Source organism: Eretmochelys imbricata, chromosome 3, assembly GCF_965152235.1.
Source record: "Eretmochelys imbricata isolate rEreImb1 chromosome 3, rEreImb1.hap1, whole genome shotgun sequence".
Classification (NCBI taxonomy): domain Eukaryota; kingdom Metazoa; phylum Chordata; order Testudines; family Cheloniidae; genus Eretmochelys; species Eretmochelys imbricata.
This window is the reverse complement of record NC_135574.1, coordinates 6696265-6720257: the sequence shown is the minus strand read 5'-3', so window position 1 is coordinate 6720257 and position 23993 is coordinate 6696265. Positions and strand designations below refer to the sequence as shown.

The window sequence follows — 23993 nt, the reverse complement described above, 5'->3', positions numbered from 1 at the left end:
CAACACATACACAGGCAAACTTCTGCTCCCAGTTACCCCAGTGTAAAAGCAAGTAACAGTCTGGATTCACAAGGGTGAAATTGGGTCTCTGGTTTTCCTCCTTCCACTTCCTCTTTCAGCACTGCTCTCCTCTCTCCGAATTCCTTTGTTACTGACCTCGCCAACTCTCCCTCCCCCTCTGTCTCTCTCCTGTTCCCCCTTTCGCTCCCCTTCCCGGTAACTGACTCAGAATTTAGGTTAGGTTGAAATGAAATGAAAATGTCTCTCCCTTTATGGTTAACGTGGCTTTCCTCCATCTCCCCTTCCCACTCTGCTGCTTGACATGCTTCACACCCACAGTGCTTTCCCATGCAGCAGCAGGCGCAGGGTTTGACCTGAGTCCAAGGACACTCAACCCCAGGCCATGCAGAAGTAAACTCATTTTCCATTCCTCTCCCTCCCCCAAGGATAAGGGTAGCGGCCAGTTCTCCCGGCAGCAAGGCACAGCTCAGTGCTGCTGGGAAAATAGCCCCGCCGGGGCTGCAGGGCTAGATTCTCAGTTACACTCAGGGGGGCAAGCATGGAGGGGCTAAGGTAACTTTTAGCCACCGCTGCACTCCCTGTATTCTGGGGCCATGAAGGGCCCTGCCCAGCCCCCAGTGTAACTTAGAGCAGCCTCCGGTCAGTCAGCTTCCCTGGCCTCTAGGGAACAGCGAATGGCCATGGTACACTGCACTCCAGACACAGCCCTGATCTGCTGGGAGCAGGGCTAGTGAGGGGCCCTTACACCAGCTCTGCACTGGCAAGGGAGCCTTTTGCACCCACTTTAAGGCCCCTTTTTGCAGTCTGTGTGACATTACTGAGGGTGAGGCCTGCGGGTGTCAGGCACCCCAGGGAGGGCACTTCTCCCTGTGCAGGCAGGCCCGGGCTGCTCCTGGCGCTCACTTTGGGGCTAGTCCTCCACAGGCTCAACCTTTCCTTGGTCTCAGGGATGCAGTGGCAGCCCAGGGGCCCCCTATTTATCCCCCAAACCAACAAAGTCCAGGCAGCCGCGGTGCTCCTCCACTCAGCAGGCCTCCCGCTTGCCCTGGAGGAGTCAAAGGGGAGTTCAGTCTCCAAGACTCATTCAGCCCTTGGCGTTTACACAGAGGCCACCACCGCCATGGGGGCTAATGGTGTCCAGAGCGGTGGCAGGTTTCGCTATGCAAACCCCTGGCCACAGGGAACTTGGCTCAGACCCACCAAACTCACTACACGTAACCCAGCTAACAGCCATTGTGTGGCAGCAAGGTTCACCCACCGCCAGGTGGAGCCTGAGGTGACCAGGTGCAAGGCCTAGGCCTCACGTCTCAGTGAGCCTCACTCTGCAGGGGGATGGGCAGACGTGACCCCCTCTGGAGCTCACCCGCACAGCTCCTCCCGTGGGCAAGGAGCGAAGCCTGATTACTCTGCCACCACAGCATTCCCAGACCCTGCTGAGCCCCGGGGAGACTCGGGTGGCAGAGAAGCTGTGACCTCCTGCGAGGCTTGCGTCTGCTGCGGAGCCGGTTGTGAACCAGAGCGTCCAGACTGACAGGCGCTGCGTGGGCGTACGTACCGCTGCCAGTTTGTCGAAGCGGGCAAAGAGCTCATTCAGCAGCTTCACCAGCTCATGGGCGCTGCAGGAGGATGACAGCTGAGTGAAGCCAACTATGTCAGCAAAGAGGATGCTGGGAGAAGAAGAGAACACAAGCCAGAAAACATGAGTTGGTTTCACAGAGTCCAAGGCCAGAAGGAAGACCATAGTGATCATCTAGTCTGACCCCCTGTGTAGCACAGGCCAGAGAACTGCCCCCAAATAATTCCTAGAGGAGATCTGCTAGAAAAGCAGCCAGTCCTGGTTTACAAATTGCCAGTGACAGAGAATCCACCATGACCCTTGGGAAATTGTGACAATGGGACTATCGCCCAGAGCCGGCCTCCACTCAGGAACAATGGAGACCTCCCCGCTCCTCCTGTAGCCATCCAGCTGCCCACAGGGAGACTTGCCAGTCTGGTGTAACTGGGTCAGTGGCAGCACCATACAGATGACAGGGCTGTAATGGCCACTCAGAGGAATGCGGAGAAAGCCAGAATCAGAGGCAGCAGCGATGCTGAAGACCTAGTAGATTTGAGGCAGTCCAGGGTAGGATTTTTCCCTGCAGTTTATTCTCCACAGCTTTCTTACTGTGAAATATCCCACTCTGTTCTCCTCATGTCAAGGAATCTTGGGGCTTTCCCAGGAACATAAGAACTGCCCTAGTGGATCAGACAAGCTTCATCTAGTCCAGTGGCTCTCAAACTTTTTTACTGGTGACCCCTTTCACATACCAAGTCTCTGAGTGTGATCCCCCTTATAAATTAAAAACACTTTTTAATATATTTAACACTATTACAAATGCTGGAAGCAAGCGGGGTTTGGGGTGGAGGTTGACAGCTCGCGACCCCCCATCTAACAACCTCGCAACCCCCTGAGGAGTCTCAACCCCCAGTTTGAGAACCCCTGATCTAGTCCATTATCCTCTCTCTGACACTGCCCTGCACCAGCTGCTTCAGACGAAGGTGCAAGAAACCCCACCAGGGATGATAATGGAATCACCTCCTCGGCGGGTGGGGGGGGGGATTTCTTCCTGACCCCTGTCACTTGGCAGTTGGTGCATGCCCTGAAGCATGAGAGTTTATATACCTGCTTACACATTTTTTTCCCATCCTATCAACTGTGAATTTTCTCATTGTCCTCAAATGTCTGGTCTTTTTTGGAATCCTACTAAGCTTGTGTTCTCGGTGACACCTTGAGGCGGTGAGTTCCACTGGTTAATTATACATTGCATAGGACAGCCAGCTCCTTTATCAGCTTTAAGCCAGCTGCCTTTCAAATTCATTGAACGCCACTTTGTTCTTGCATTACGGCTGAGTGCCCAGTATACCTCCTCTACCCCATTCCTTATTTCATCTATGTAACAGGGTGGGCTGCCCCTTTAAAGGCCAGGGAGCCTGGGGCCCTCCAGCCCTGTTCTGAGGCAGAGCCCGAGTGACTGTCTGATGAACACCTGATTGCCATAAAGCTGACAGAGCTCAGGGGGGCGGGAGAGCTACAGGCAGGAGACTGGTTCTGGTGGCAGGGCCTGGAGCAGGGGGACTCCCAGGCAGATAGCCTCTCGACTAGGAGGACGGGGGCAGGACTGCCTGGTGGAGTAAAACTCTGGCACAGCTGCTGGGCCAGGAAAAAGGACCTGGTTTAGCTGTTGGGTTTATGCTGAACTGCTTATTTGGGGGTTTTGCTGAAGATTCCTGCTGCCACGGATCCATGGAGCCTTGAGAGAAAGGGCCTGATCCAGACTCTGTGTGTGATGATATCAGTCCTTCTTGGGCTGGAGAGACCAGTCAGCAACCTCAGTGTACCCCGGTCATGTCCCTCCTTACTCATCTCCTCTCCCAATCACACCACCCCAATCCTTCCCGTCACTCCTCAGCCCGACATCTGCCCAGGCCCCTAATCATACTTGTTGCCCATCTCTGAATTCCCTCTGTTTCTGCTCTGTCCTCCTTTGGCAGAGGGGGTGACCAGAACCGGACACAGTGCAGCAGGGGCGCATACCCCACTGCTTTACAGAATGGCATCAAAAGAGCCTCGGTCTTATCCTTCATCCCACTCTTTGTGCAGCCGAACATCTCGTGTGCCTTGTGACGCTGAGCCCTGGACGCTACGGAGTCCAGGTTTTTCCCCTGCGTGGTTACAATTAATGTAACCCCCCAGACAAGCACACAGGTCATTCATATTATTCCTTCCAATGCACATTTTTCATCACTGAATTGAGTGTAGACAAAGTGACCGTGATAAAAGTGATGTCTCACATGGAGATCCACCCTCTACCCATGGAGCAAGGCATGTCCTTTACCTGACATTCTCATGGCGATACATGTACATGGTGTTAAACTGCTGCATCTCTTTCTGGCTCGGGTCCTTCTTCATATCCTTTAGCATCTCATCTGCCACGTGCTTGGGCAGGATGGAAAGCATCAGCCGTTCCTGAGGTGGAGGGAAGAGGAAGAGGATAATCAGAGCTCAGGGCAGATAAAAGCAAAGCCCTGTAGGCTCAGCAGGTGTCAGGACAGGGCTGCCAGCCAAGCGGATTCATTTAGACTCGTAGCCACAACAGAAATCCCCAGGGTTCAATTACACAATTGGCCGGCATAATGCACTCACACAGATCAAGCCAGCCCAAGCAGCTGTGACTAGCTGCACCTCTGGGATGGGCAGTGTGCCTTGTGGCAAGGCCCAGATGTGCCAGTCTGCTGCTGTGATAACGACCCATAGTAATAATATACCCCCTAGCACTTTTCAGCAGCAGATCTCAATGTGCTTTACAAAGGAGGTCAGCATCATTATCCCCATTTTACACATGGGGAAACTGAGGCCCAGAACAGGAAGTGACTTGCCCAAGGAGAGCCAACAGGCCAGTGGCAGAGTCAGGAATAGACCCAAGGTCTCCTGAGCCCCAGTGCAGTGCTCTGTCCACTAGAGACTAGACCCCACTGACGCAGTGAAAATGAGCAGGGCAGCAAGAAGAGTGTGTGTTTGGGGGAACTGGATACAGACCAGGCTCCACCGCTTAACACACCGCAGCATAAAAACTCACACACTGTCCAGCTCCTCCTGCTTTACCTCATGGCATTGGCACTGTACACTCCCTGCGTCCGCACCCTCAGGCCAAATCCCGAAGTCCTGATTCAGTGGCTAGTCTGGCGAGACCCCTCCCCACTTGCTCCTGCTGCAGTGAATGGCAACCCCCCACCCTCGATCTCAACAGGTACAAGATCAGGCCTACTGACTCCAATGGGAATTGACCCTGGGTTTTGGCTCTCCTTACGGAAATGCCATGCTGGGCCACGACCGCCCGCTCGCTCATTTATACCCCTCCAGCCAAGCTGCTGGCAATGGGAATTAACATTAACATTGCGCGATGCTCTGTTCCCCTCTAGCGGTGTCCGCTACTGCCTCCAGTCCAACAAACTTCGGTTTTTAGTGCAAGCCACCCTGGATTCAGGCTATTCCTGGCCCTTGGCCACCGGGAGATTTCCACACCCTCCAGAAAATCTCAGGCTAAGCCAGCTTTCTGGCTGCTTTTGTGTTGCCACATATATGCAAAGCAGCAGGAGCCAGAATCTGGCCCGAGGTCCCTGCCCCAGAGATCTCACGCCCAAGTACCACATTACGAGGTGCGGTGACTAGCAGGAACTCCATCTTGCCTTGCTATGGGGGCTCATTTTGTGACATGCCCTAGCAGACAAGGGGAAATGAATTGAAGCCACAAGCTCCTTTTGGTCCAGGCTCATCGCCAGGCTGGACAAAGGGGCAGTGTGTTGTCTCCTGAGCTGAGCGCTGATTTGGGGCATGTTATGCAGCCCTTGCTAATCCTAGCAGAAACAGCCTCTTGACAGTAATCTCCTGCCCAGGGACACCGGATGCAGTTTCAAAGCCAGAATTCCACTCTGGTCACATCCCGTGGCTGGAACTCCAAAGAGTGCCAGACACGTGGGCAGGTTTACATTTCAGCCACTAAGGGAGCAATCTCTGGCAGGCAAGAGGGAGGAAGTAGGACGGACCATGGTCACGAACAGCTTTCCAGCCAACCTAACTCTCGGCACCGGCTACAGAAACACAGGAACTTCCACCACTGAACCATGAAGGAAGCCACAGGCTAGAGGAAGATGGGTTTAGCCTCTATCAGGATGGGTTACAAGACACAAAGATTTGGCGCTTTGGCTGGGGGAGGAGCTGTCATCTGATGAAGAATTGATTGCTTTGGAATTTGTGGTTGGTGGATGGGGGCGTTTTATGACACATCAGCAATGCTGTTATTAATATTTTGCTGATATCATATTACAGTGGTGTCTAAAGGCACCTGTCAGGGATCAAGGCCCCACTGTGCTGCGCACTGTACACACGTGGAATAAAAAGATAGTCCCTGCCCCAAAAGCTTGCAGTTTAATTTAAAGCCTTAAAATTAGGAAGGATGGTTTCATGGTAAAGGCATTAGACTCAGAGCTCTGACACAGACTCACTGTGTGACCTCGGTCAAGTCACTTAGGGTATGTCTACACTGGGTCTGTGGGACCCAGGCTTGTGGATTTGGGGTTTCCTACCCTGGGCTTGAGCATCCACAGTGCATTGTATACCTGGGTCTCGTAGCCTTGCTAATGTGTCCACACTGCACTACACAGACCTTCTGACTCAGGTCTGTGGCTTGAGCTGTGTCCACACTGCAGGAGGAGAGAGCTTCAACCTGTGTCAGAGCGGGACTTGGGATCTGACCCATCCCCCTAGCAGAAGCCTAGGAGCTGAGTGCTGACTGACCCAAGTGAGACTGATTTATGTGTGGATGGAAGTGGGGCTTGGACTCAAGCCTGAGTCAGAACCCAGGTGTAATGTGCAGTGTAGACAGACCCATTATCTCTCTGTGCCTAAGTGACTCACCTGTAAAAAGGGGATAACAACACTTCATTTCTCCCATGCTTTCTCTGTTTAGACTGTAAGCTGTTCAGGGCTGTCTCTGATTAGGGAACCTAGCACAATGGACCCCGGATATGTAAATGTATTTGAGACTCCTGAATACTGAGCTGAATATATCCTCACCTGGGATGAACATGGCCGACTGTGCAACACTGGGCACTCAGTCAACCAACCAAACTGATAAGAGATGTTGGAAATACCTGCTACAACCGACCAGATCAATGGACCCTCCAGTAGGGATGGGTGGATTGAATAGCTTGCTGTGTCATCTGAATATTGGCCACATTCTGCAGCCCGCACCCCTGCCCGCTGATGCCAGTAGCTCTACCCATCTCACCGCAACAGACGCCCCACAGCGCAATAGGATATCAGGGCGTATGTGGCATCCGGCATCTCAGCCCGAGCTCCGTTCAAAGCTCAGCGGGACCCAGCAGAGAGTTTCTGAGTCCAGCTGGTGCAGGGATGGGCAGGAGCCAACTGCCCCGCCATGCGAAACAGAGAAGAGCAGTTACATGATGTCACCCAGGAAAGCAGCCCCTCCCTTTCTCCCCACAGTGGACCAGATGGGAAATTCAAAGAACTGCCCAGAACCAGCCACGATCAATCCAGGTAGAGCTAACAGGAGCACGGAGCCTCTACTATGTACTACCAGGGACTGAACAGCCAGCACACCGTACACACGTACTTGACTATCAAGGATGCTGCCAAGCCACTGACTCTGACTGAGTGGCCAAAGCAATCTCTACAGGCAGCTGGTGCACAGGGAAGCTCCTCAGTGCAGGGCACCATGGGGCATTCAGAGGCTAAAAGCTCTACCTCCACACATAGACCACTCAGGTCCTCAGCACGGGCAATGCATCCAGATCAGGCAGATTCACTTCTGTCAGAGATTCTCGGAAACCAGGGGTGTCTCACGATTTGGTCTCTCCTGGAACACACCATCTTGCAGGGGCAACGGCACAGCTTCTCCTTACGGTCCTTTGTCGAGTCCAGTTTCAAATGCCTCCAGTCATGGGGCTTCTATCGCTTTCCTCTGGAGAAGATTCCAGTCCCTAGTATTATTATTTGCACTCCAAAATCCGGGCTCTGTTGTGGTAGGTGCTGTACAGACACTCAGTGAAAGACAATGCCTGCTCCCAAGATCTTACGGTATGAAGAGACAAAAGGTGGAAGAAGAAGGGATTTGCTTCACATCACATCAGTGACTGAGCCAGGAATAGAACCTACATTTCCTGGCTCCCAGTCCACTGGCCTAGCCACTAGACCACACAGCCTGTCTGGATCAAGTCCTGTGTCAAATCAGACTGTGAGCTTTTGTGTGCGGGGAGCATGTGCATTGTATCTGCTCTGAGAAGCATTTCGCTCACCTTCGGACGCTGCAAATAATCATACTATAAGGTGACTATACTAGCAGATTTCCATCACAGAGACATCAGGGACCAGACTGGACACGTGCATGAAAGCAGCTCCCAGCATCCAGTTTTGGAAGCCACTCCTGGAGTTTTTTGTTATGTTTTTTGCCAGAAGGAGCTAATTTTAGATGGAATTAGCGAGTCTATTTTCAAATCCGGTTGACATTTTGGTGTGTGGCGTGTCACATTTAGCCCAGTGACCCACATACTCTGAGCAATTATTGCCGCCACAAGAATGCCATCTGGTTAGACAAAAGGAGGGGTGCCCAGGTGCTAAAGTGATGGGCACAAAGGCAAAGCCCCTCCTACCATGTCTTGGAGAGACCCCTCTAGGGGTGGATTGGGAGCTACTTCTCCAGACTCATTCAATCAGTAGCTTCTCTGCTTAGCTCACAAGGGGCCAGTTGTGATGGGTGTTTGCATGTTATATTTACATGTGCAATAGAAACTAGATTAAGAATATCCAGCCCATTCCACAGCCACCTGAGGTGAAGGTACTTGGGTCACTACTACCTTGGGCGGCGTTTGATCCTGTGTCCTAGGCATGAAAGCCCAAGCTCAGTAGCCAGAGCCAGCTGTTTCCCTAACGTGGAGGAGTCCTGCCCAGTTTAGCACCTCCCTGTTATTTCCTAACTGTATCTGGATTGTTGAATCACTGAGAAAATCATCCTCATTAAAACCTCAGCAGCTGAGAATGATCAAATTAACCCCACTGCATCCTCTGCAACTTACTCCCAGTGAGCCCACACGCCGTGGCAAACAGCCCCAGAGTGAGCTCCCCCAGGGCTCGCAGGCTGCCAGCTTCACCGCTCATAGCCACCTGGGTCAGCAGCTCTCTGGGCCCGATGCTGATCGCAGTCACAGCGATGTGGGGGAGGAGCAGCACCTGGGCTGACCATGGAATGACACCAGGGTATGAGAGGAGCATCCAGCCCTTCACGTAGTGCTTGGAGTCTGCTCAAAATACTTATTCATAACAGACAACCCTGGCCTGAAACAACGCACTCCTGAGCACTTAAACGTCATTGCATGGAAGGTTTAGGAAGCTGCAGTCATCCAGCCATGTGCTGATACTACCAAGCAGAGGCTCATCCCAGCTGGTCAACAACAGGGATGGAACCCAAGACCTTCTGCATCAAAAGTACAAGACCCCACTGCTTGAGACAAAGGCGTAATTCTACAGCCTGCAATTAAGAGTTGTCATGACCTCTGGGGCCACCCACAAGAGGGAGGGCTGCTCAAATGCAGTACATCTGAGTGCCACACCAATTCTCAAGTTTAAATGGATTAAAAGCTGGCTAACTGCTAGATCTCAAAATGTCACTGTAAAGAGGGAATCCTCATGGAAGGGGTGTGTTTCTAGTGGGGTCCCTATGCTATTTAACATTTTTATCAGCAACCAGGAAGAAAACATAAAATCTCCACTGATAAAGTTTTCAGACGACACAACATTAGAGGAGTGGTAAGTAATGAAGAGGACAGGTCACTGATTCAGAGCAATCTGGATCTGTAAGCTGGGAGCAAGCAAATAATATGTGTTTTAATATAGCCAAATGTAAATATGTCCCTCTAGGAATAAAGACTGCAGGCCATACTTTCGTGATGGGGGACTCTATCCTAGGAAGCAGTGACTCAGAAAAAGATTTAGGGCTCATGGTGGATAATCAGCTGAACATGAGCTCCCAGGGTGACGCTGTAGCCAAAAGAGCTAATGTGATCTTGGGATACATAAACAGGGAGATCTTGAGTAGTAGAGGGGTTACTTTGCACTGTTGTGACTGCTGCTGAAATACTGTGTCCAGTTCTGGTGTCCACCATTCAAGAAAGATGTTGATAAATTGGAGAGGGTTCAGAGAAGAGCCAAGAGAGTGACTGAAGGATTAGAAAACCTGCCTTAACAGGCTCAAAGAGCTCAATCTAATTAGCTTAACAAAGAGAAGGTTAAGGGGTGACTTGATCACAGTCTCTAAATACCTAGGAACAAATATTTCACAATGGGCTCTTCAATCTAGTAGAGAAAGGCATCACACGATCCAATGGCTGGAAGCTGAAGCTAGACAAATTCAGACTGGAAATAAAGCGTCCATTTTTACGAGTGAGGGTAATTAGCCATTGGAACAATTTACCAAGGGCCATGTTGGATTCTCCATTGCCGACAATTTTGCAGTTTCTGGGGAAGGTCTCTGGCCTCTAGTGTAACGGAGGTCAGATTAGATGATCCAACTGGTCCCTTCTGACCTTGGAATCTATGATACACCAAAGTGTTGTGATGCTGTGGTTAAGGTGATTTAGTAGCAGTATCAGTGTTAGTCAATGGCTCAGGGTGCTGTCAGGAGGCTGTAGTGCAGGGTAGTATTCCTCTAAATAGTGTGTGAGTCCTCTAGTGACCCTCACTGTCGTCTGTGATTCAGAAACCAGCCGGAGCAGCAATGTGTGTCTGTCGCTAGGCCTGGTGTGCTGTGTAGAGTTAGTAATCACAGTTACCTGGACCCTTCTGGGCCTGTGGGGTTCCTTCATATTTCAGTTGTTGTGTGAAGAAGAGACATAATGCAGAGCTGAGTGCATGCCAAGGGCAATCCATTCTCATGCATCATGGTGGAAGATGGTGGACTGGTGGGGTCCGGAAGGAATTTCCCCTCCCCACCATGTACAGCATGGCACAACTAACCAGGCGCATTATGGAGGAGGGAGAGGGGAAAGGGCTGGGTTTCCTCTGAAGCATCCTCAGTGCATGAGGCAGGATACAGGACTAGCTGGACCAATGGTCTGATCGAGAACAGCAGCTTCTATCTGACTTCCTAGCTCACTACCATCCCTCTGCTTTGACATCAATTCATCCATAAGACTGGGCTGCAGCTCCCTGGGGTGAGACGTCACACTGAAGTCCCAGCCACCTGTGGCCATTAAATAAATCAGGGAGTTTTTTGCAAGAATAAGGGTGTTAGTTCTGGTCAAATTCCAGCCGGGGGGACCATGTGCTGGCTCCCTAAAATCTCCCCGGCAGCTTCTGTTGGTGACAGTGGACCTGGTTCTCCACTGCCTTGCCCTTTGAGTACGCATATGTGCACCCGAGTAAAGTGAGTAGCAACAGCTACCAAACCACCATGGACTGCACGGACGACACACTCCTTCTGCTCGGGTGTGAATGACGACACAAGGCCGTGGAGAATCGAGCCTGATATTCTCCTTCTCTTCCTGTCCTAAACTGTTCCACCACATTATACAGTGGGCTGCCCCATAGTGGTGGATGGCTGCGAAACACTTTGTGATCTATGAATAAACCCTACTATAAAGGTGTGAAGTATGGTTATTATGTATGTATGATCATTGGGCCAAGATGTCATGGTACACCCTGGTGACTCAAAGCAGCCATACAGCTGCAAAGCATTTGGATCATCCCAATTAATCTGTTCTTTTACCTCCAGGTCTCCTTATGACCCACCTTGTGTAATCAGTACACGTGTTATTGCTGAGTTGTAGTTACTGGAGGTGTATTATGTGTTGATTTACAGCACATTCTAGCAAACAGCCGTAGTAAATAGTCGAATGATGTCATATAGGATATTGTACATATATTTCTTCCTGGAAACTAAAGCTGGCTAAAAATAATTTAGTTATCTATAAAAACAGACCAGCAGTGGGGCTGTTAATTGTGACTTCTTCGAAGTAAAATTTACCAGCTGTAGAGCTGGATTTTTTAAAAAGGAGCTGAGTAATTTTATTACCACTAATAACAGCTGCAGCTATGCAGAGCTGAGAGCACTCAAAGGGCAATCCAATCTCATGCATCAGGCCGGAAGATGGTAGACTGGTGGGGTCAGGAAGAAATTTCCCCTCCTCACTGCATACAGCATTGCACAACTAGCCAGGTGCATTATGGGGGTGAGGGGGAAGAAGAAGGGGCTGGGTTTCCTCTGAAGCATCCTCAGTGCATGAGGCAGGATACAGGATTAGCTGGACTGATGGTCTAATCCAGAACGGCAGCTTCTATCTGACTTCCTAGCCCACTGCCATCCTTCTGCTAGGACACCAATTCATCAATAAGAGCCCGATATTGAAACTGAGCCAAGGCATGCTTCACAAGGTAAGGGAACTGGGTGGTTCCCAGCTCTGAAGAGGCTGCACAGGGTTAAATAAACAACCCTCCCACCACAACCCTGCACTCTGCAGACCACAGCTCCACAGCGATTCTTACCACACTGCAGGGTGGACACAGATACATGCATTAATAGGTCAGAAGGGACCATTGGGATCATCTAGTCTGAACTCCTGTATAACAAAGGACAGAGACCTTCCCCTAAATAACTCCTACTTGAACTCGAGCATATCAGTTAGAAAAACACCCAGTCGTGATTTTAAAATGGCCCGTGATAGAGAATTCACCACAACCCTTAGTAAATTGTTCTATTGGTCAATTATCCCCACTGTTAAATATGTCAGGTTTCGGAGTAACAGCCGTGTTAGTCTGAATTCGCAAAAAGAAAAGGAGGACTTGTGGCACCTTAGAGACTAACCAATTTATTTGAGCATAAGCTTTCGTGAGCTACAGCATCTGATGAAGTGAGCTGTAGCTCACGAAAGCTTATGCTCAAATAAATTGGTTAGTCTCTAAGGTGCCACAAGTCCTCCTTTTCTTTTTGTTAAATATGTGTGCCTTCTGGTCTGAATTTGTTTAGCTTCAACTTCCAGCCATTGGATCTTCTTATACCTTTGTCTGCTAGACTGAAGAGCCCTTTATTCAGAGGTGAAAGTAAGCCAGTAGGGTCCGGTATGGCGTACCAGCAAGAGACAGTACGCCGTGCTGGACTGGACCAGCTTCCCCAGGCTGGTGATTTAAAGGGCCCGGGGCTCCCCGCAGTGGCCAGAGCTCCGGGCCCTTTAAATCGCCGCCCGAGCCCCGCTGCCGGAGCCCCCGGGTAGTGGCAGCAGGGTTCTGGTGGTGATTTAAAGGGCCAGGGGCTCCGCTGCGGTAGTGGCGGCCGGAGCCCTGGGCCCTTTAAATTGCCCTGAGCCCCAGGGCTCCCAGCTGCCTCTGCAGCTGGTAGCTCCGGGGGTGATTTAAAGGCCCTGCCTCTTCTGGTTGAGGCCAGGCCCTCTGCTCAGGACTCTGGTGTACCGGTAAGTCCTTTAAGTTACTTTCACCCCTGCCTTTATTAACATATATTTGTTCTCTGTGAGTACTTATAGACTGGAATCAAGTTACCCCTTAACCTTCTCTTTGTTAAGCTAAATCGATTGAGCTCCTTGAGTGTATCACTCTGAGACATGTTTTCTGATCCTTTAATCATTCACGTAGCTCTTCTCTGAACCCTCTCCAACTTATCAACACCCTTCTTGAATTATCGACACCAGAACTGGTCACAGGATTTCAGTACCAGTCACACCAGTGTCAAATTCACAGGTAATATAACCTCTCTACTTCTATTCAAGATTCCCGTTTATGAATCTAAAGATCGCATTAGCACTTTTGGCCACTGTGTCACACCGGGAGTGCATGTTCAGCTGATTATCTGCCACGATCCCCAAATCTTTCTCAGAGTCACTGCTTCCTGGGTAGTATAAGTATGGCCTACAATCTCTCTATGTTAAAAGGCATATTGTTTGCTGGTGTCCAGCTTACGTAGCAATCCAGATCTCTTTGTGTCAGTCCCCTGTCCTCTTCATTATTTACCAGTCCCCTAATCTTTTTGTCATCTGGGAATGTTATCGGTGATGATTTGATGTTTTCTTCCAGACCACTGATAAAAGCATTAAATAGCTTGGGCCCAAGACCCAATCCCTGCAGGGCCTCACTCAAACCCGCGCGATGATTCCACATTTACAATGACATTTTGGGGTTTGGCAGGGGCATAGCCAGGGAATCCACAACTACAAACAAAGTCTCCCAGGAAGCGGGACTTGCAGAGGCTGTTTGTGCTCCTGAAGTCGACAGGATTGTGTCTCCCTGCCTCCCCGTCCATGTCATCCAGCACCACACTCATCTACTCGGGCTTTGGGACAGAGGCAAGGCATGACCAGGAAGCAGGAGACTGAAAATCTTGGGGCGCAAACGCAGGTGCAGAAAGATTTGCTTGGAAAGGTCTGGAAATGGGGCTGTGAGCTGGGCTGCCAGCTAGAGCCTGTGATTATGGGCAGCTCAGGCTGGGGATGAGAGGAGAGAGGAGGGTTTGGGGTTTTTTAAAATCAGTCTCCTGGATTATCACCAACTTTCTGGCCCACTAAAAGAGCCACAAGATCCTCAAAATGACACCGGCGCTGCAAAGCCGCTCGGGGCAATCTGCGATTCTCTGGCACGCTCCCTCATTGGGGCAGGGCCATAGGCAAGGGAGTGCAATCTGGCAGGGAGGGATGGTTTTTCACTCTGTACTGACAGGAGCAGCGCCTGGTACATTTCAAACCCCCTCCCTTCATTTCCTTTGGCTTCCTGTAATTTGCCTTGTATGTCAAATTGTGTCACTATGGCAACCTGTTTCCATGACAGCAAATGACAAACTTCTCCACTGCCAGTTGCCCCTGCTGGCTTCCTATGTCGTGCAACAGCAAACACCCAGACAGGGGAAACAAACATCCCTCCATCTCCCAGAAGAATTCAGGGGGAGCCTTCCTTCCGCTATCCAACAGTCCCTCCTTTGCTCCACCACACCTTGCTGGCTAGAATAACAGAGCTGGGATGCAGGCTGGGAGCAGTGGCACCTGGGAAGAAGAAATCTATGACTTGTTACGCACTGCCAATGGCGTTGGCCCAGCACAAGATACAGATTGTCTCTCTATCCCCGCTTCATCCTGGAAGCTGAATCAAGGCAGGTGGGCTCTGGCTATGGGCTACCAGGACTTTTACCCCCAAGACACTGGTTCAAAGCCAGGTCAGATCAACAGTGGCTGAATGATTCTGACTTCTTGGGTATGCTAGGGCAGCTCTGTGCTAGGCTCCTAATGCAAAGCTGTCCTCAAGCCAGCGGAGGAATTCCCTGCACTATATGGGAATAGCAGCCCTTAGTCATGGGGATCCTCACCTGCCAGAATGGCTCCTGAGCACCTTAGCAGCTGGTGCAGGTTAGAGCAGCCCTAAGGCTGTTCTAATGTACACCAGGGACCAGAATGATCTGGAGCCAGCCTCAGGACTGAGGGCTTTGGGGCTACAAAGGGATCCTTTGGACCCCCTTCAGCAGCACTCAGCAGCTGAGAATCTGACCTCCTCTATCTCAGTGTCTCTCAACGTGTCTCAACCTTTCCAAACTACTGTTTCCCTTTCAAGAGTCTGATTTGTCTCGCGTACCCCATTTGACCTCACTTAAAAATGACTTGCTTACAAAAATCAGACATAAAAATACGTTCTCATTTTTACCATATAATTAAAAAATAAATCGATTGGGATATAAATATTGTACTTACATTTCAGTGTATGGTATCCAGAGCAGTATAAACAAGTCATTGGCTGTATGAAATTTTAGTTTGTTCTGTCTTTCCTAGTGCTTTTTACATAGCCTGTTGTAAAACTGGGCAAATATCTAAATGATTTGAGGTACCCCCTGGAAGACCTCTGAGTACCTCCCAGGCCTGGTTGAGAACCATTGCTCTGTTAGCTTTTCAGTGGCCCATATGTAACGAGCATTGTAGGTCTCAGACCAGTTCCTGAAGGGCAGGTGTCCACATCACCTATGCCACAATTAGCACCCTTGAGGCAGACTCAGAAGGGAAGCCCTGGAGACTGAACTCCCCTCCCCAGTGCCAGGGAAGTGGGGTGAGGGTGTCCCGCCAGAAGAGCAGGAGAGGGTAGCTGAGCTGTGCTATGGCCATTCTGCTGCCTGACAGTTCGGTGAGGCTGCCCCGAGCGCTCCCGCCAGGAGTCCCCCAGTGTTAAGTAAAACCATCATTGGGCTGTGCCTTGCTGGGCAGACTGGATGCTGCAGGCATGACTCGACCTACTGCAGAGCGCCCTCAACTCCCATTGGCTTCAGTGGGCCAAATCCAACACGCAGCACTCCCGCGGACTTCACCTGCGTAAGGGCAGAACACATACCAAGTCTGGGCTTCAGGATCAGGCCAGGCGGGCAGTAAGGAAGCTCTGCCCCTTTGCACGATCAGGCCCCTCATTTGCAATTGGATTTCAAGTGCTCTGTGATGCGAGCAGGCAGGCTGTATTCACTGCCCAGATCTGAACAGTCTGTACCGTTTCTCGGTGGGGTTGGACGTGTGAATCTACCAGGCAGTAAGATACGATCGGGGGGGAATCTAATAAATCCAAACGGAGAAATCTCAACAGGAACAAACTGTTTTCCCCTCCCAGTGATGGGTGGTTTTACAGGCACAATGGAGGGCTCTGCACACAAACCGGTGTGGGGGAGAGAAAGCTTTCTACATACGGTGAGAACATCCCCATCCCTCTCAAGTGTTTGGAGAGGAACCAATGTCGGAGTTCCCCGGGACAGTCACTGTCCAGAACTTCGTTGCACTCATTTACAATCTGACTCCCCATTGTCTTGGAGGACATGGTGGAGTTCAAGATAGTGAGCAGTGGTTGCTGCATGATGAGCAGCAAGCTGGTTTTCTTTTTTTGGTGGCTGCCATATTGTGCTCCAGAACCTTCAAAATGTGACCCACCAGAGCCACGTCTGCCTGAATCTGCAGACAGCCTAAACCAATCTTCTACTACCCCACGTCATTTCAAGTGTGTGTGAATTCTGAAACCTAAAGATGACCGGTTGAATGCCAACACCGATAACTTATTTAGCACTAATCAAAGAAAGGAGGGGACTGCTCACAGAAGGACCAGCACCAGCTGCTGTGAATGGCATGTCATCTTGGTGTCAGGAGTAGGCAGAGCTTAGGCTGTGGGTGAAGCTTAGGAAAATACCACTCTAGGGTTTTTTTTCCAGATTGCCACCCGTTGCTAAAAGCATTGAAAAGCAATAACAATCATCATTAGCCATGAACAGAGAGCTTGGGGGCCTCTGAGTTAAACAGAATTAGGCTGGGCTTCAGGATCTGAGGCTGAATCAGGCCTAGGGGTGGGGCTCAAAAGCATCACAATCTCATGGGCTGCCTCTACAGGATTCCAGCCTCATGTGGCAGAAGGGTCACGCGATCAGCTCTTTGTGTGGTACAATGAATGGAGACCCCCTTGAGTCCCCACCAGACCACAATTTGGGCCAGGGGTGCCGGAACAGGGGGGCGAGGACCCCCACTTTTTACCACTCGTAAGGGTGAATGATGGAGGGAGGGGGTGGAGAGGAGCGAGTGGGAGCAGGATCTTGGGGGGAAGAGGCGGTGTGGGGGTCGGGTCTTGGGGGAAGGGGCAGTGTGGGAGGGGGTTGGGGAGAAGGGGCAGTGTGAGGACAGGGGTTTGGGGGGTGGGGCCACAGTTCAGGCCCTGGTGGCCCCCCCACTTTTAGGGCACTTCCACTGCTCCTGATTTGGGTGGTTTACAGAGTCTTTCCCCTGCTTGGGACACAACAGGGGATTCGTCCCATAAACAAAAGGGGTTCTTTGCCCCTCCGCTGGGAAAGAGGGAATCACAGTAAAAGAAAAAGACAAAAGGTGGCCAAGTCTTTTGTTCACACCTTGGGGGTTTGGCTTATCTGGACACGCCCGTGTCCTTGGTCAGGGTCTGCCTCCAGCCCCTCATTTTGGTAACCCCCACTTTAAACCCAGTCGATCCAGCATCAGGGACAGCAGGGTCTGCAACTGTCTTCCTCTTTGCTGACCTGTCTCTGTAGCTAGCAGTCTTCCTCTCCCAATCACCACCCCTTGGGCTGGGGGGGGAGGCTTTCCCTCTTTCAAGCCTCCTCCCTCCAGCACAACAAGCCTCACAGGGGTTTCTGGGTAGTGCTGACTGAGCCCATCAGAGCTCATAAGCCTCCTCTCTACTAGTCTGAAGGTGTGTCCCTGGCGGCGTCTGCTTTAGACCCATCTCATGGGGCTTGAGTCCAAATGCAGGGGAGGCATTAGCGTGGCCAGAGGCAGAGAACGACCCAGTGGGGCACAGCAAGAAACTACCGCTGCGTGCTGCACTGGCTGGCAGCCTGAGGCCCGGTCTGGGCGTTGGCAAGATCCTCTTGGCCCTGCTGGGGAACTGAATTCACACCAGGGACGACGGGGTGGCAAGGAACGGACCCTGCGCTGGGCCCAGGAAAGTGCTCCAGCTAGTGGCAGGGTTGATGGCACTGGCCCATTGCTGAAGGCTGAGGCTATGGAGTTCTGCACTGGGGTGGGCGGACAGAGGAGTCTAACCCCTGCTCAGCTTTATCCTTTCCCCTCCCGCAGCTCAGTGCTCAGTTCCCATTAACATTCAGCAAGGGGACGCCTGGCTTCAGCCGGAAGCGGCCTGTCTAAAAATAGCTGCCAGCTCTAGGCTGGGAGCTGTTCCTCTGGTGGATTTGAGGGGGGACTGTGCAGAAAGGGGAGTAATAGAGAGGGCCAAAATAAATACACCCGCTCCGCTGCTCTGCAGAGGGGCTGGGCTGCGGGATGGATGGCCCAGCTCAAAAGCCTCTGCTGCTACTCGCACAGCCAACAGGTATCTGCCCCTAGGATGATGACCAATTAGCTCATGAGAGGAGCCCTGGAACAATCGACACAGCTTTCATGGTGCTACAGCGTCACTCTGGAGTAAAGCTGGAGCGACCGATGGAGTCACCGGGGTTACTCTGGGTTTGCATTGGTAGCAGAGCAGAATTTGGCCCAAGACGCACAGGAAAGGCCAAATAGTCCATGAGAATCACCCTCATCTCCTAAGTATCCCCTTAAATCCTTATCCCACTTTTATGTGTGCACCACCCCGGTGTTTAGACATGTCTCACACTCGTGCACCTAGTCACCATTGTTCCCCCTTTTAAAACAAAGCTACTCCCACCAGGCCGGTCAAGGACAATCTGTTCTGTGGGCTTGTGTCTCCTGCGGTGCACCTGCACTTTCCCACCCACGTCCGCCAGAGACTGCACGCTCCCAGGATCGGGGCCATGACACCTGGCTGTAGAGAGCTGAGCCAGCACTTAACCAGTAATGGTGCAGATCCCTACCTAGGACTTCCTGGCTGCTGCTGTGTCTCCATTGCCGGGGGGGTGGAATTCACAGCCCCCTGCTCCCAGAGCAGGGGAACCTACCCCCGGAGCAAACAGAGAATCTCCACTCGCTGGTCGCAGTTGAGGCCTATGACACACAGCTAGGCAGTTCTGCTTCTATCCAGCAGAGGCAGCATATAAACACTAAGCCAGCTCATTACCACATCATCATCTCCCAGCAATGGTAGGGGAAGCATCACGTCTTGGTCTCCTCTAAGAATACAACCCCTGCCCTCCATCTGGTCTCTCTTTAACTCAGCTTTCGGCGATGTCCCTTTGGCAGCCCATTGGCTGATGTCAGCAGAGGCCTTTGGAGCAGAGAGGATGCTCACCACAGCGGCCGTCGCCAAGGCAACGGGAAGTGCTGATGAAGTGCCCTTTCCTACCTCGGCAGAAGAGGTTAGAACAACATCTTGACCCTGTCCCCGTGAGCAGTTGTGAGCTCACTGGCTCCTCACAGAGTCAGAAAGGAGGGATCTGGCCGGAGCCGGCTATGCAGCACCAGCGACAGAACCCGGGTAGCTCAGGGGTTAAAACACCATGTGTGAAATTCCTGGAGCCAAAGGCTCAGGGTCTGGCAGCCCTGAGATCCAGGCAGTTCGCGATGGCTACGTTACATGCGGGATGGGTCCTGCCAGCCAATGTCTTAAAAAACCCAAGATGCTGTGTGGAGGTTCAAGGTCCTACTGTTTTTTCCATATACGAGGGCTTTACTCCTACACCCTGAAGTAAAATGTTCCCCTCCGCTCTGCTTATCCATCCCACTGCACTCCAGAGCTGGCTGCATTTCAGTGGTGGTGCGAGAAATGTGACGATTAAGGACAGTCCATGTCCTGAATGCAGAAGGGTAGATGCTCCCCCATGCTCTCCTTCTTTTTTGGCACGGGGGAGGCCCCAGCAGGCATAAGGATGGTCCAGTCCCCACCCCAGAGCCACAACCAGCTCCCTGCTGGCCCCTCTCCCTGGTGTGCCACACGGATCTTGGCTAGAGCGGAGAATCTGGCTCAGGGCCTAACTGGAGGTCCTGGTCCTGATTATCAAAACCTGAAAGAGCACAGCACCAGCCGGGGAGCGCTGAGGTCTCTCTTCAGCAGGGGAAGTGGGCCATTAGTCCCTGAGTGCTCCTTAGTTATCAGAGCTGCTCTTTCACCCATTCAAAGAACTGTTATGACATATGGGATAGCTCAGTGGTTTGAGTATTGGCCTGCTAAACCCAGGGTTGTTAGTTCAATCCTTGAAGGGGCCATTTAGGGATCTGGACCAAAAATTGGGGATTGGCCCTGCTTTGAGCAGGGAGTTGGACTAGATGACCTCCTGAGGTCCCTTCCAACCCTAATATTCTATGATCTTGTTATATATCCCCGTACCAATGAATTTAGCACTTGTGCAGGGGTGGGAGTGGCAGCCACAGAGCTGGATGGCCTCTAGGCACAGGCTTGGTTACCAGCTGGCCAGCTGCACTGCGAGCTGCTTTCTCCTGCTGCCACTCATCTCTGCCCAAGGGACGGGCAGGAGGAACTCTGCGGACAAGAGGGCAAGTGCTGGACGGCCCCATGGCAGGCAGAAAGGGGCTGTTTACAACAGGAAGACCCCTCCACTTCCCTAGTGCCTCTCAACTGAGGCCAAATCCAACCCCAAGGCTGACAAACAGCTTGCAGAGAGATACAGCCTTCAGCCACTAACTAGCCTAGATCAGCACAGAGGGGCCCTGCACCTGCCATACAAATGGATTGTTCTAACGAAAGGGGCTCAGGACATACAAAAGACCAGGCCAGCTTCCCTGCTGCACCTAGTTATAGAGGCAGAGAGTCCTAAAAATGTCGCGCTGGAAGGGACCTCAAAAGGTCATCTAGTCCAGCCCCCTACACTCCGGCAGGGCCAAGTAAACCTGGACCATCCCTGACAGGTGTTTGTCCCATCTGTTCTCAAAAACCTCCAGTGACAGGGATTCCACAACCTCCCTTGGAAGCCTGTTCTAGAGCTGAACTCCCCTGAGAGTTTGAGCATTTTCCCTAATATCGAATCTAATTCTCCCTTGCTGCAGATTATTGTCCTACCTTCAGTGGCCATGGCCAATGATTGATCCCCGTCCTCTCTATAACAAACCTTAACACATGTGGAGACCCTTATCAGCCCCCCATCCCCCAGGGTTCTTTTCTCCAGACTAAACTGGCCGAGTTTTATTAACCTTCCCTCCCGGGTCAGGTTTTCTAAACCTTTATCATTTTTGTTGCTCTTCTCAGGACTGTCTCCAATTTGTCTACATTTTCCTAAAGTGTGGCATCCAGCTGAGGCCTCACCAGTGCCAAGTACAGAGGGATAATTACCTCCCGTGCCTTACAAATGACACTCTTGTTAATGACAGGTTTCAGAGTCAGCAGCCGTGTTAGTCTGTATCCGCAAAAAGAACAGGAGGACTTGTGGCACCTTAGAGACTAACACATTTATTAGAGCATAAGCTTTCATGGGCTACAGCCCACTTCATCGGATGCATGGAATGGAACATACAGTAACTCTTGTCAATGCACCACAGAAGGATTTTAGCCTTTTTCACATCTGCATCACATTCTGGATTCATATTCAATTTGCAATCCACTATAACCCCCAGACCCTTGGCAGCAGTACGACCCGTTAGCCTGTTATTCCCCAGTTTGTAGTTGTACATTTGATTTTTCCTTCCTAAATTTAGTACTTTGCATTTGTCTTTATTGAATTTCATCTTGTTGAATTCAAGACACTTCTCCCATTTCTCAAGGTCATTTTGAATTCAAATCCTGTCCTCCAAAGTCCTTGCAACCCTCATCCACAAATTTTATAAACATGCTCTCCACCCTGTTATCCGAGTCACTAATGAAAATACAGAATAGTACCAGACCCAGGGCTGACTCCTGCGGGACCCCACGAGAGACGCCCTCCCAGTTTGAGAGCAAAGCATTGATAACTACTCTTTGAGTACAGTCTTTCAACCAGTTTTGCACACACCTTATAGTAATTTCATCTGGACCACACTTCCCTAGTTTGCTTATGAGAATGCCATGTGGGAGTATCAAAAGCCTCACTAAAATCAAGGTTTATCAGGCTTGCAGTTTCCCACACCCCATCCATAAGGCCAGTAACCCTGTCAAAGAAGGAAATTCAGATGGTCTGGCACGATTTGTTCTTGACAAATCCATGCTATTACTTATAACCCTATTATCTTCTAGGTGCTTGCAAATGGGTTGTTTAATAATTTGTTCCAGTATCTTTCCAGGTACTGAAGTTAGGCTGATTGGTCTATAATTCCCTGGGTCCTCTTCATTCCCCTCTTTCAAGATAGGTAGTAGTTTGCCCTTCTCCAGTCCCCTGGGACCTCACCTCTCCTCCATGAGTTCTCAAAGCTCATTGTTAATGGTTGGGAGCAGCAGAAAAGGGGTGCTAGCAGGAAATACGACTCCTCGATTATCTGCCCAGCCGTGGGACAGGCTGTTCTGACCTTAGGGACCATCCATCAGCTGGGGGTGTGGGGAGTGCATCATATTCTGGCCGCTCCTTCCCAGCTCCACATGCCCCTGGCTTTGGGAGTTGTGGGAAGGGGATGTACAACCCAGCTCCACACTCCCGTTTTCCCACCGCCCCCCCCATGTCTCTGCTACCTTTGCATCCCTTGGGTGGCACCAAGGGTGTGGAACAGGAGTGAGAACCAGCCTGTTATCACAATGTAACACACCATCCCCTGCTGTCAGGGGATCCAGTGGTAGAAATGGATCTACCTACCTAATGGCACTCAGTTCAGGCCTGGAACCTCGAAACTGATCCAGATGCAATATACACTCCCGTTTACCTGAATGGCCTGGCAGACTTCTGAAACATTCACATAACCGGGCCTTTGTATACACGGAAGTGCTATTTTGAGCTGCAGTTTCACTGAAACAAGTGCTAAGAGGCTAATGGAGAAATTATTAGGTGATTAACTAACACTAATTAAAACTATTAAACACTAATTAAACTATTAATTAAAGCTGACAAGGTCAGCTCCCAGACTGCTGCGCTGGGCATCACAAAATGGGGAAGAGATGGCCAGCCCTCTGTGGAGATAGAGGTGGTTAGGGACTATTTAGAAAAGCTGGACGTGCACAAGTCTATGGGGCCGGACGAGTTGCATCCGAGAGTGCTGAAGGAATTGGCGGCTGTGATTGCAGAGCCATTGGCCATTATCTTTGAAAACTCGTGGCGAACGGGGGAAGTCCCGGATGACTGGAAAAAGGCTAATGTAGTGCCAATCTTTAAAAAAGGGAAGAAGGAGGATCCGGGGAACTACAGGCCAGTCAGCCTCACCTCAGTCCCCGGAAAAATCATGGAGCAGGTCCTCAAGGAATCAATCCTGAAGCACTTACACGAGAGGAAAGTGATCAGGAACAGTCAACATGGATTCACCAAGGGAAGGTCATGCCTGACTAATCTAATCGCCTTTTATGATGAGATTACTGGTTCTGTGGATGAAGGGAAAGCAGTGGATGTATTGTTTCTTGACTTTAGCAAAGCTTTTGACACGGTCTCCCACAGTATTCTTGTCAGCAAGTTAAGGAAGTATGGGCTGGATGAATGCACTATAAGGTGGGTAGAAAGCTGGCTAGATTGTCGGGCTCAACGGGTAGTGATCAATGGCTCCATGTCTAGTTGGCAGCCGGTATCAAGTGGAGTGCCCCAAGGGTTGGTCCTGGGGCCGGTTTTTTCAATATCTTCATAAATGATCTGGAGGATGGTGTGGATTGCACTCTCAGCAAATTTGCGGATGATACTAAACTGGGAGGAGTGGTAGATACGCTGGAGGGGAGGGATAGGATACAGAAGGACCTAGACAAATTGGAGGATTGGGCCAAAAGAAATCTGATGAGGTTCAATAAGGATAAGTGCAGGGTCCTGCACTTAGGATGGAAGAATCCAATGCACCGCTACAGACTAGGGACCGAATGGCTAGGCAGCAGTTCTGCGGAAAAGGACCTAGGGGTGACAGTGGACGAGAAGCTGGAT

General features: G+C 51.0%; 1 protein-coding gene across 1 annotated transcript in view; it reads right to left on the bottom strand.

The window, feature by feature from the left end:
• ADCY3 (adenylate cyclase 3) overlaps positions 1-23993 on the bottom strand; it is a 93647-nt gene that overhangs the window by 23244 nt on the left and 46410 nt on the right. Inside the window, exons 3-4 of the mRNA XM_077811454.1 lie at positions 3897-4027; positions 1577-1688 (exon numbers count right to left, since the gene is read on the bottom strand). Of these exons, the coding sequence (XP_077667580.1) occupies positions 1577-1688; positions 3897-4027 (243 nt within the window). The remainder of the gene's footprint in view (positions 1-1576; positions 1689-3896; positions 4028-23993) is intronic.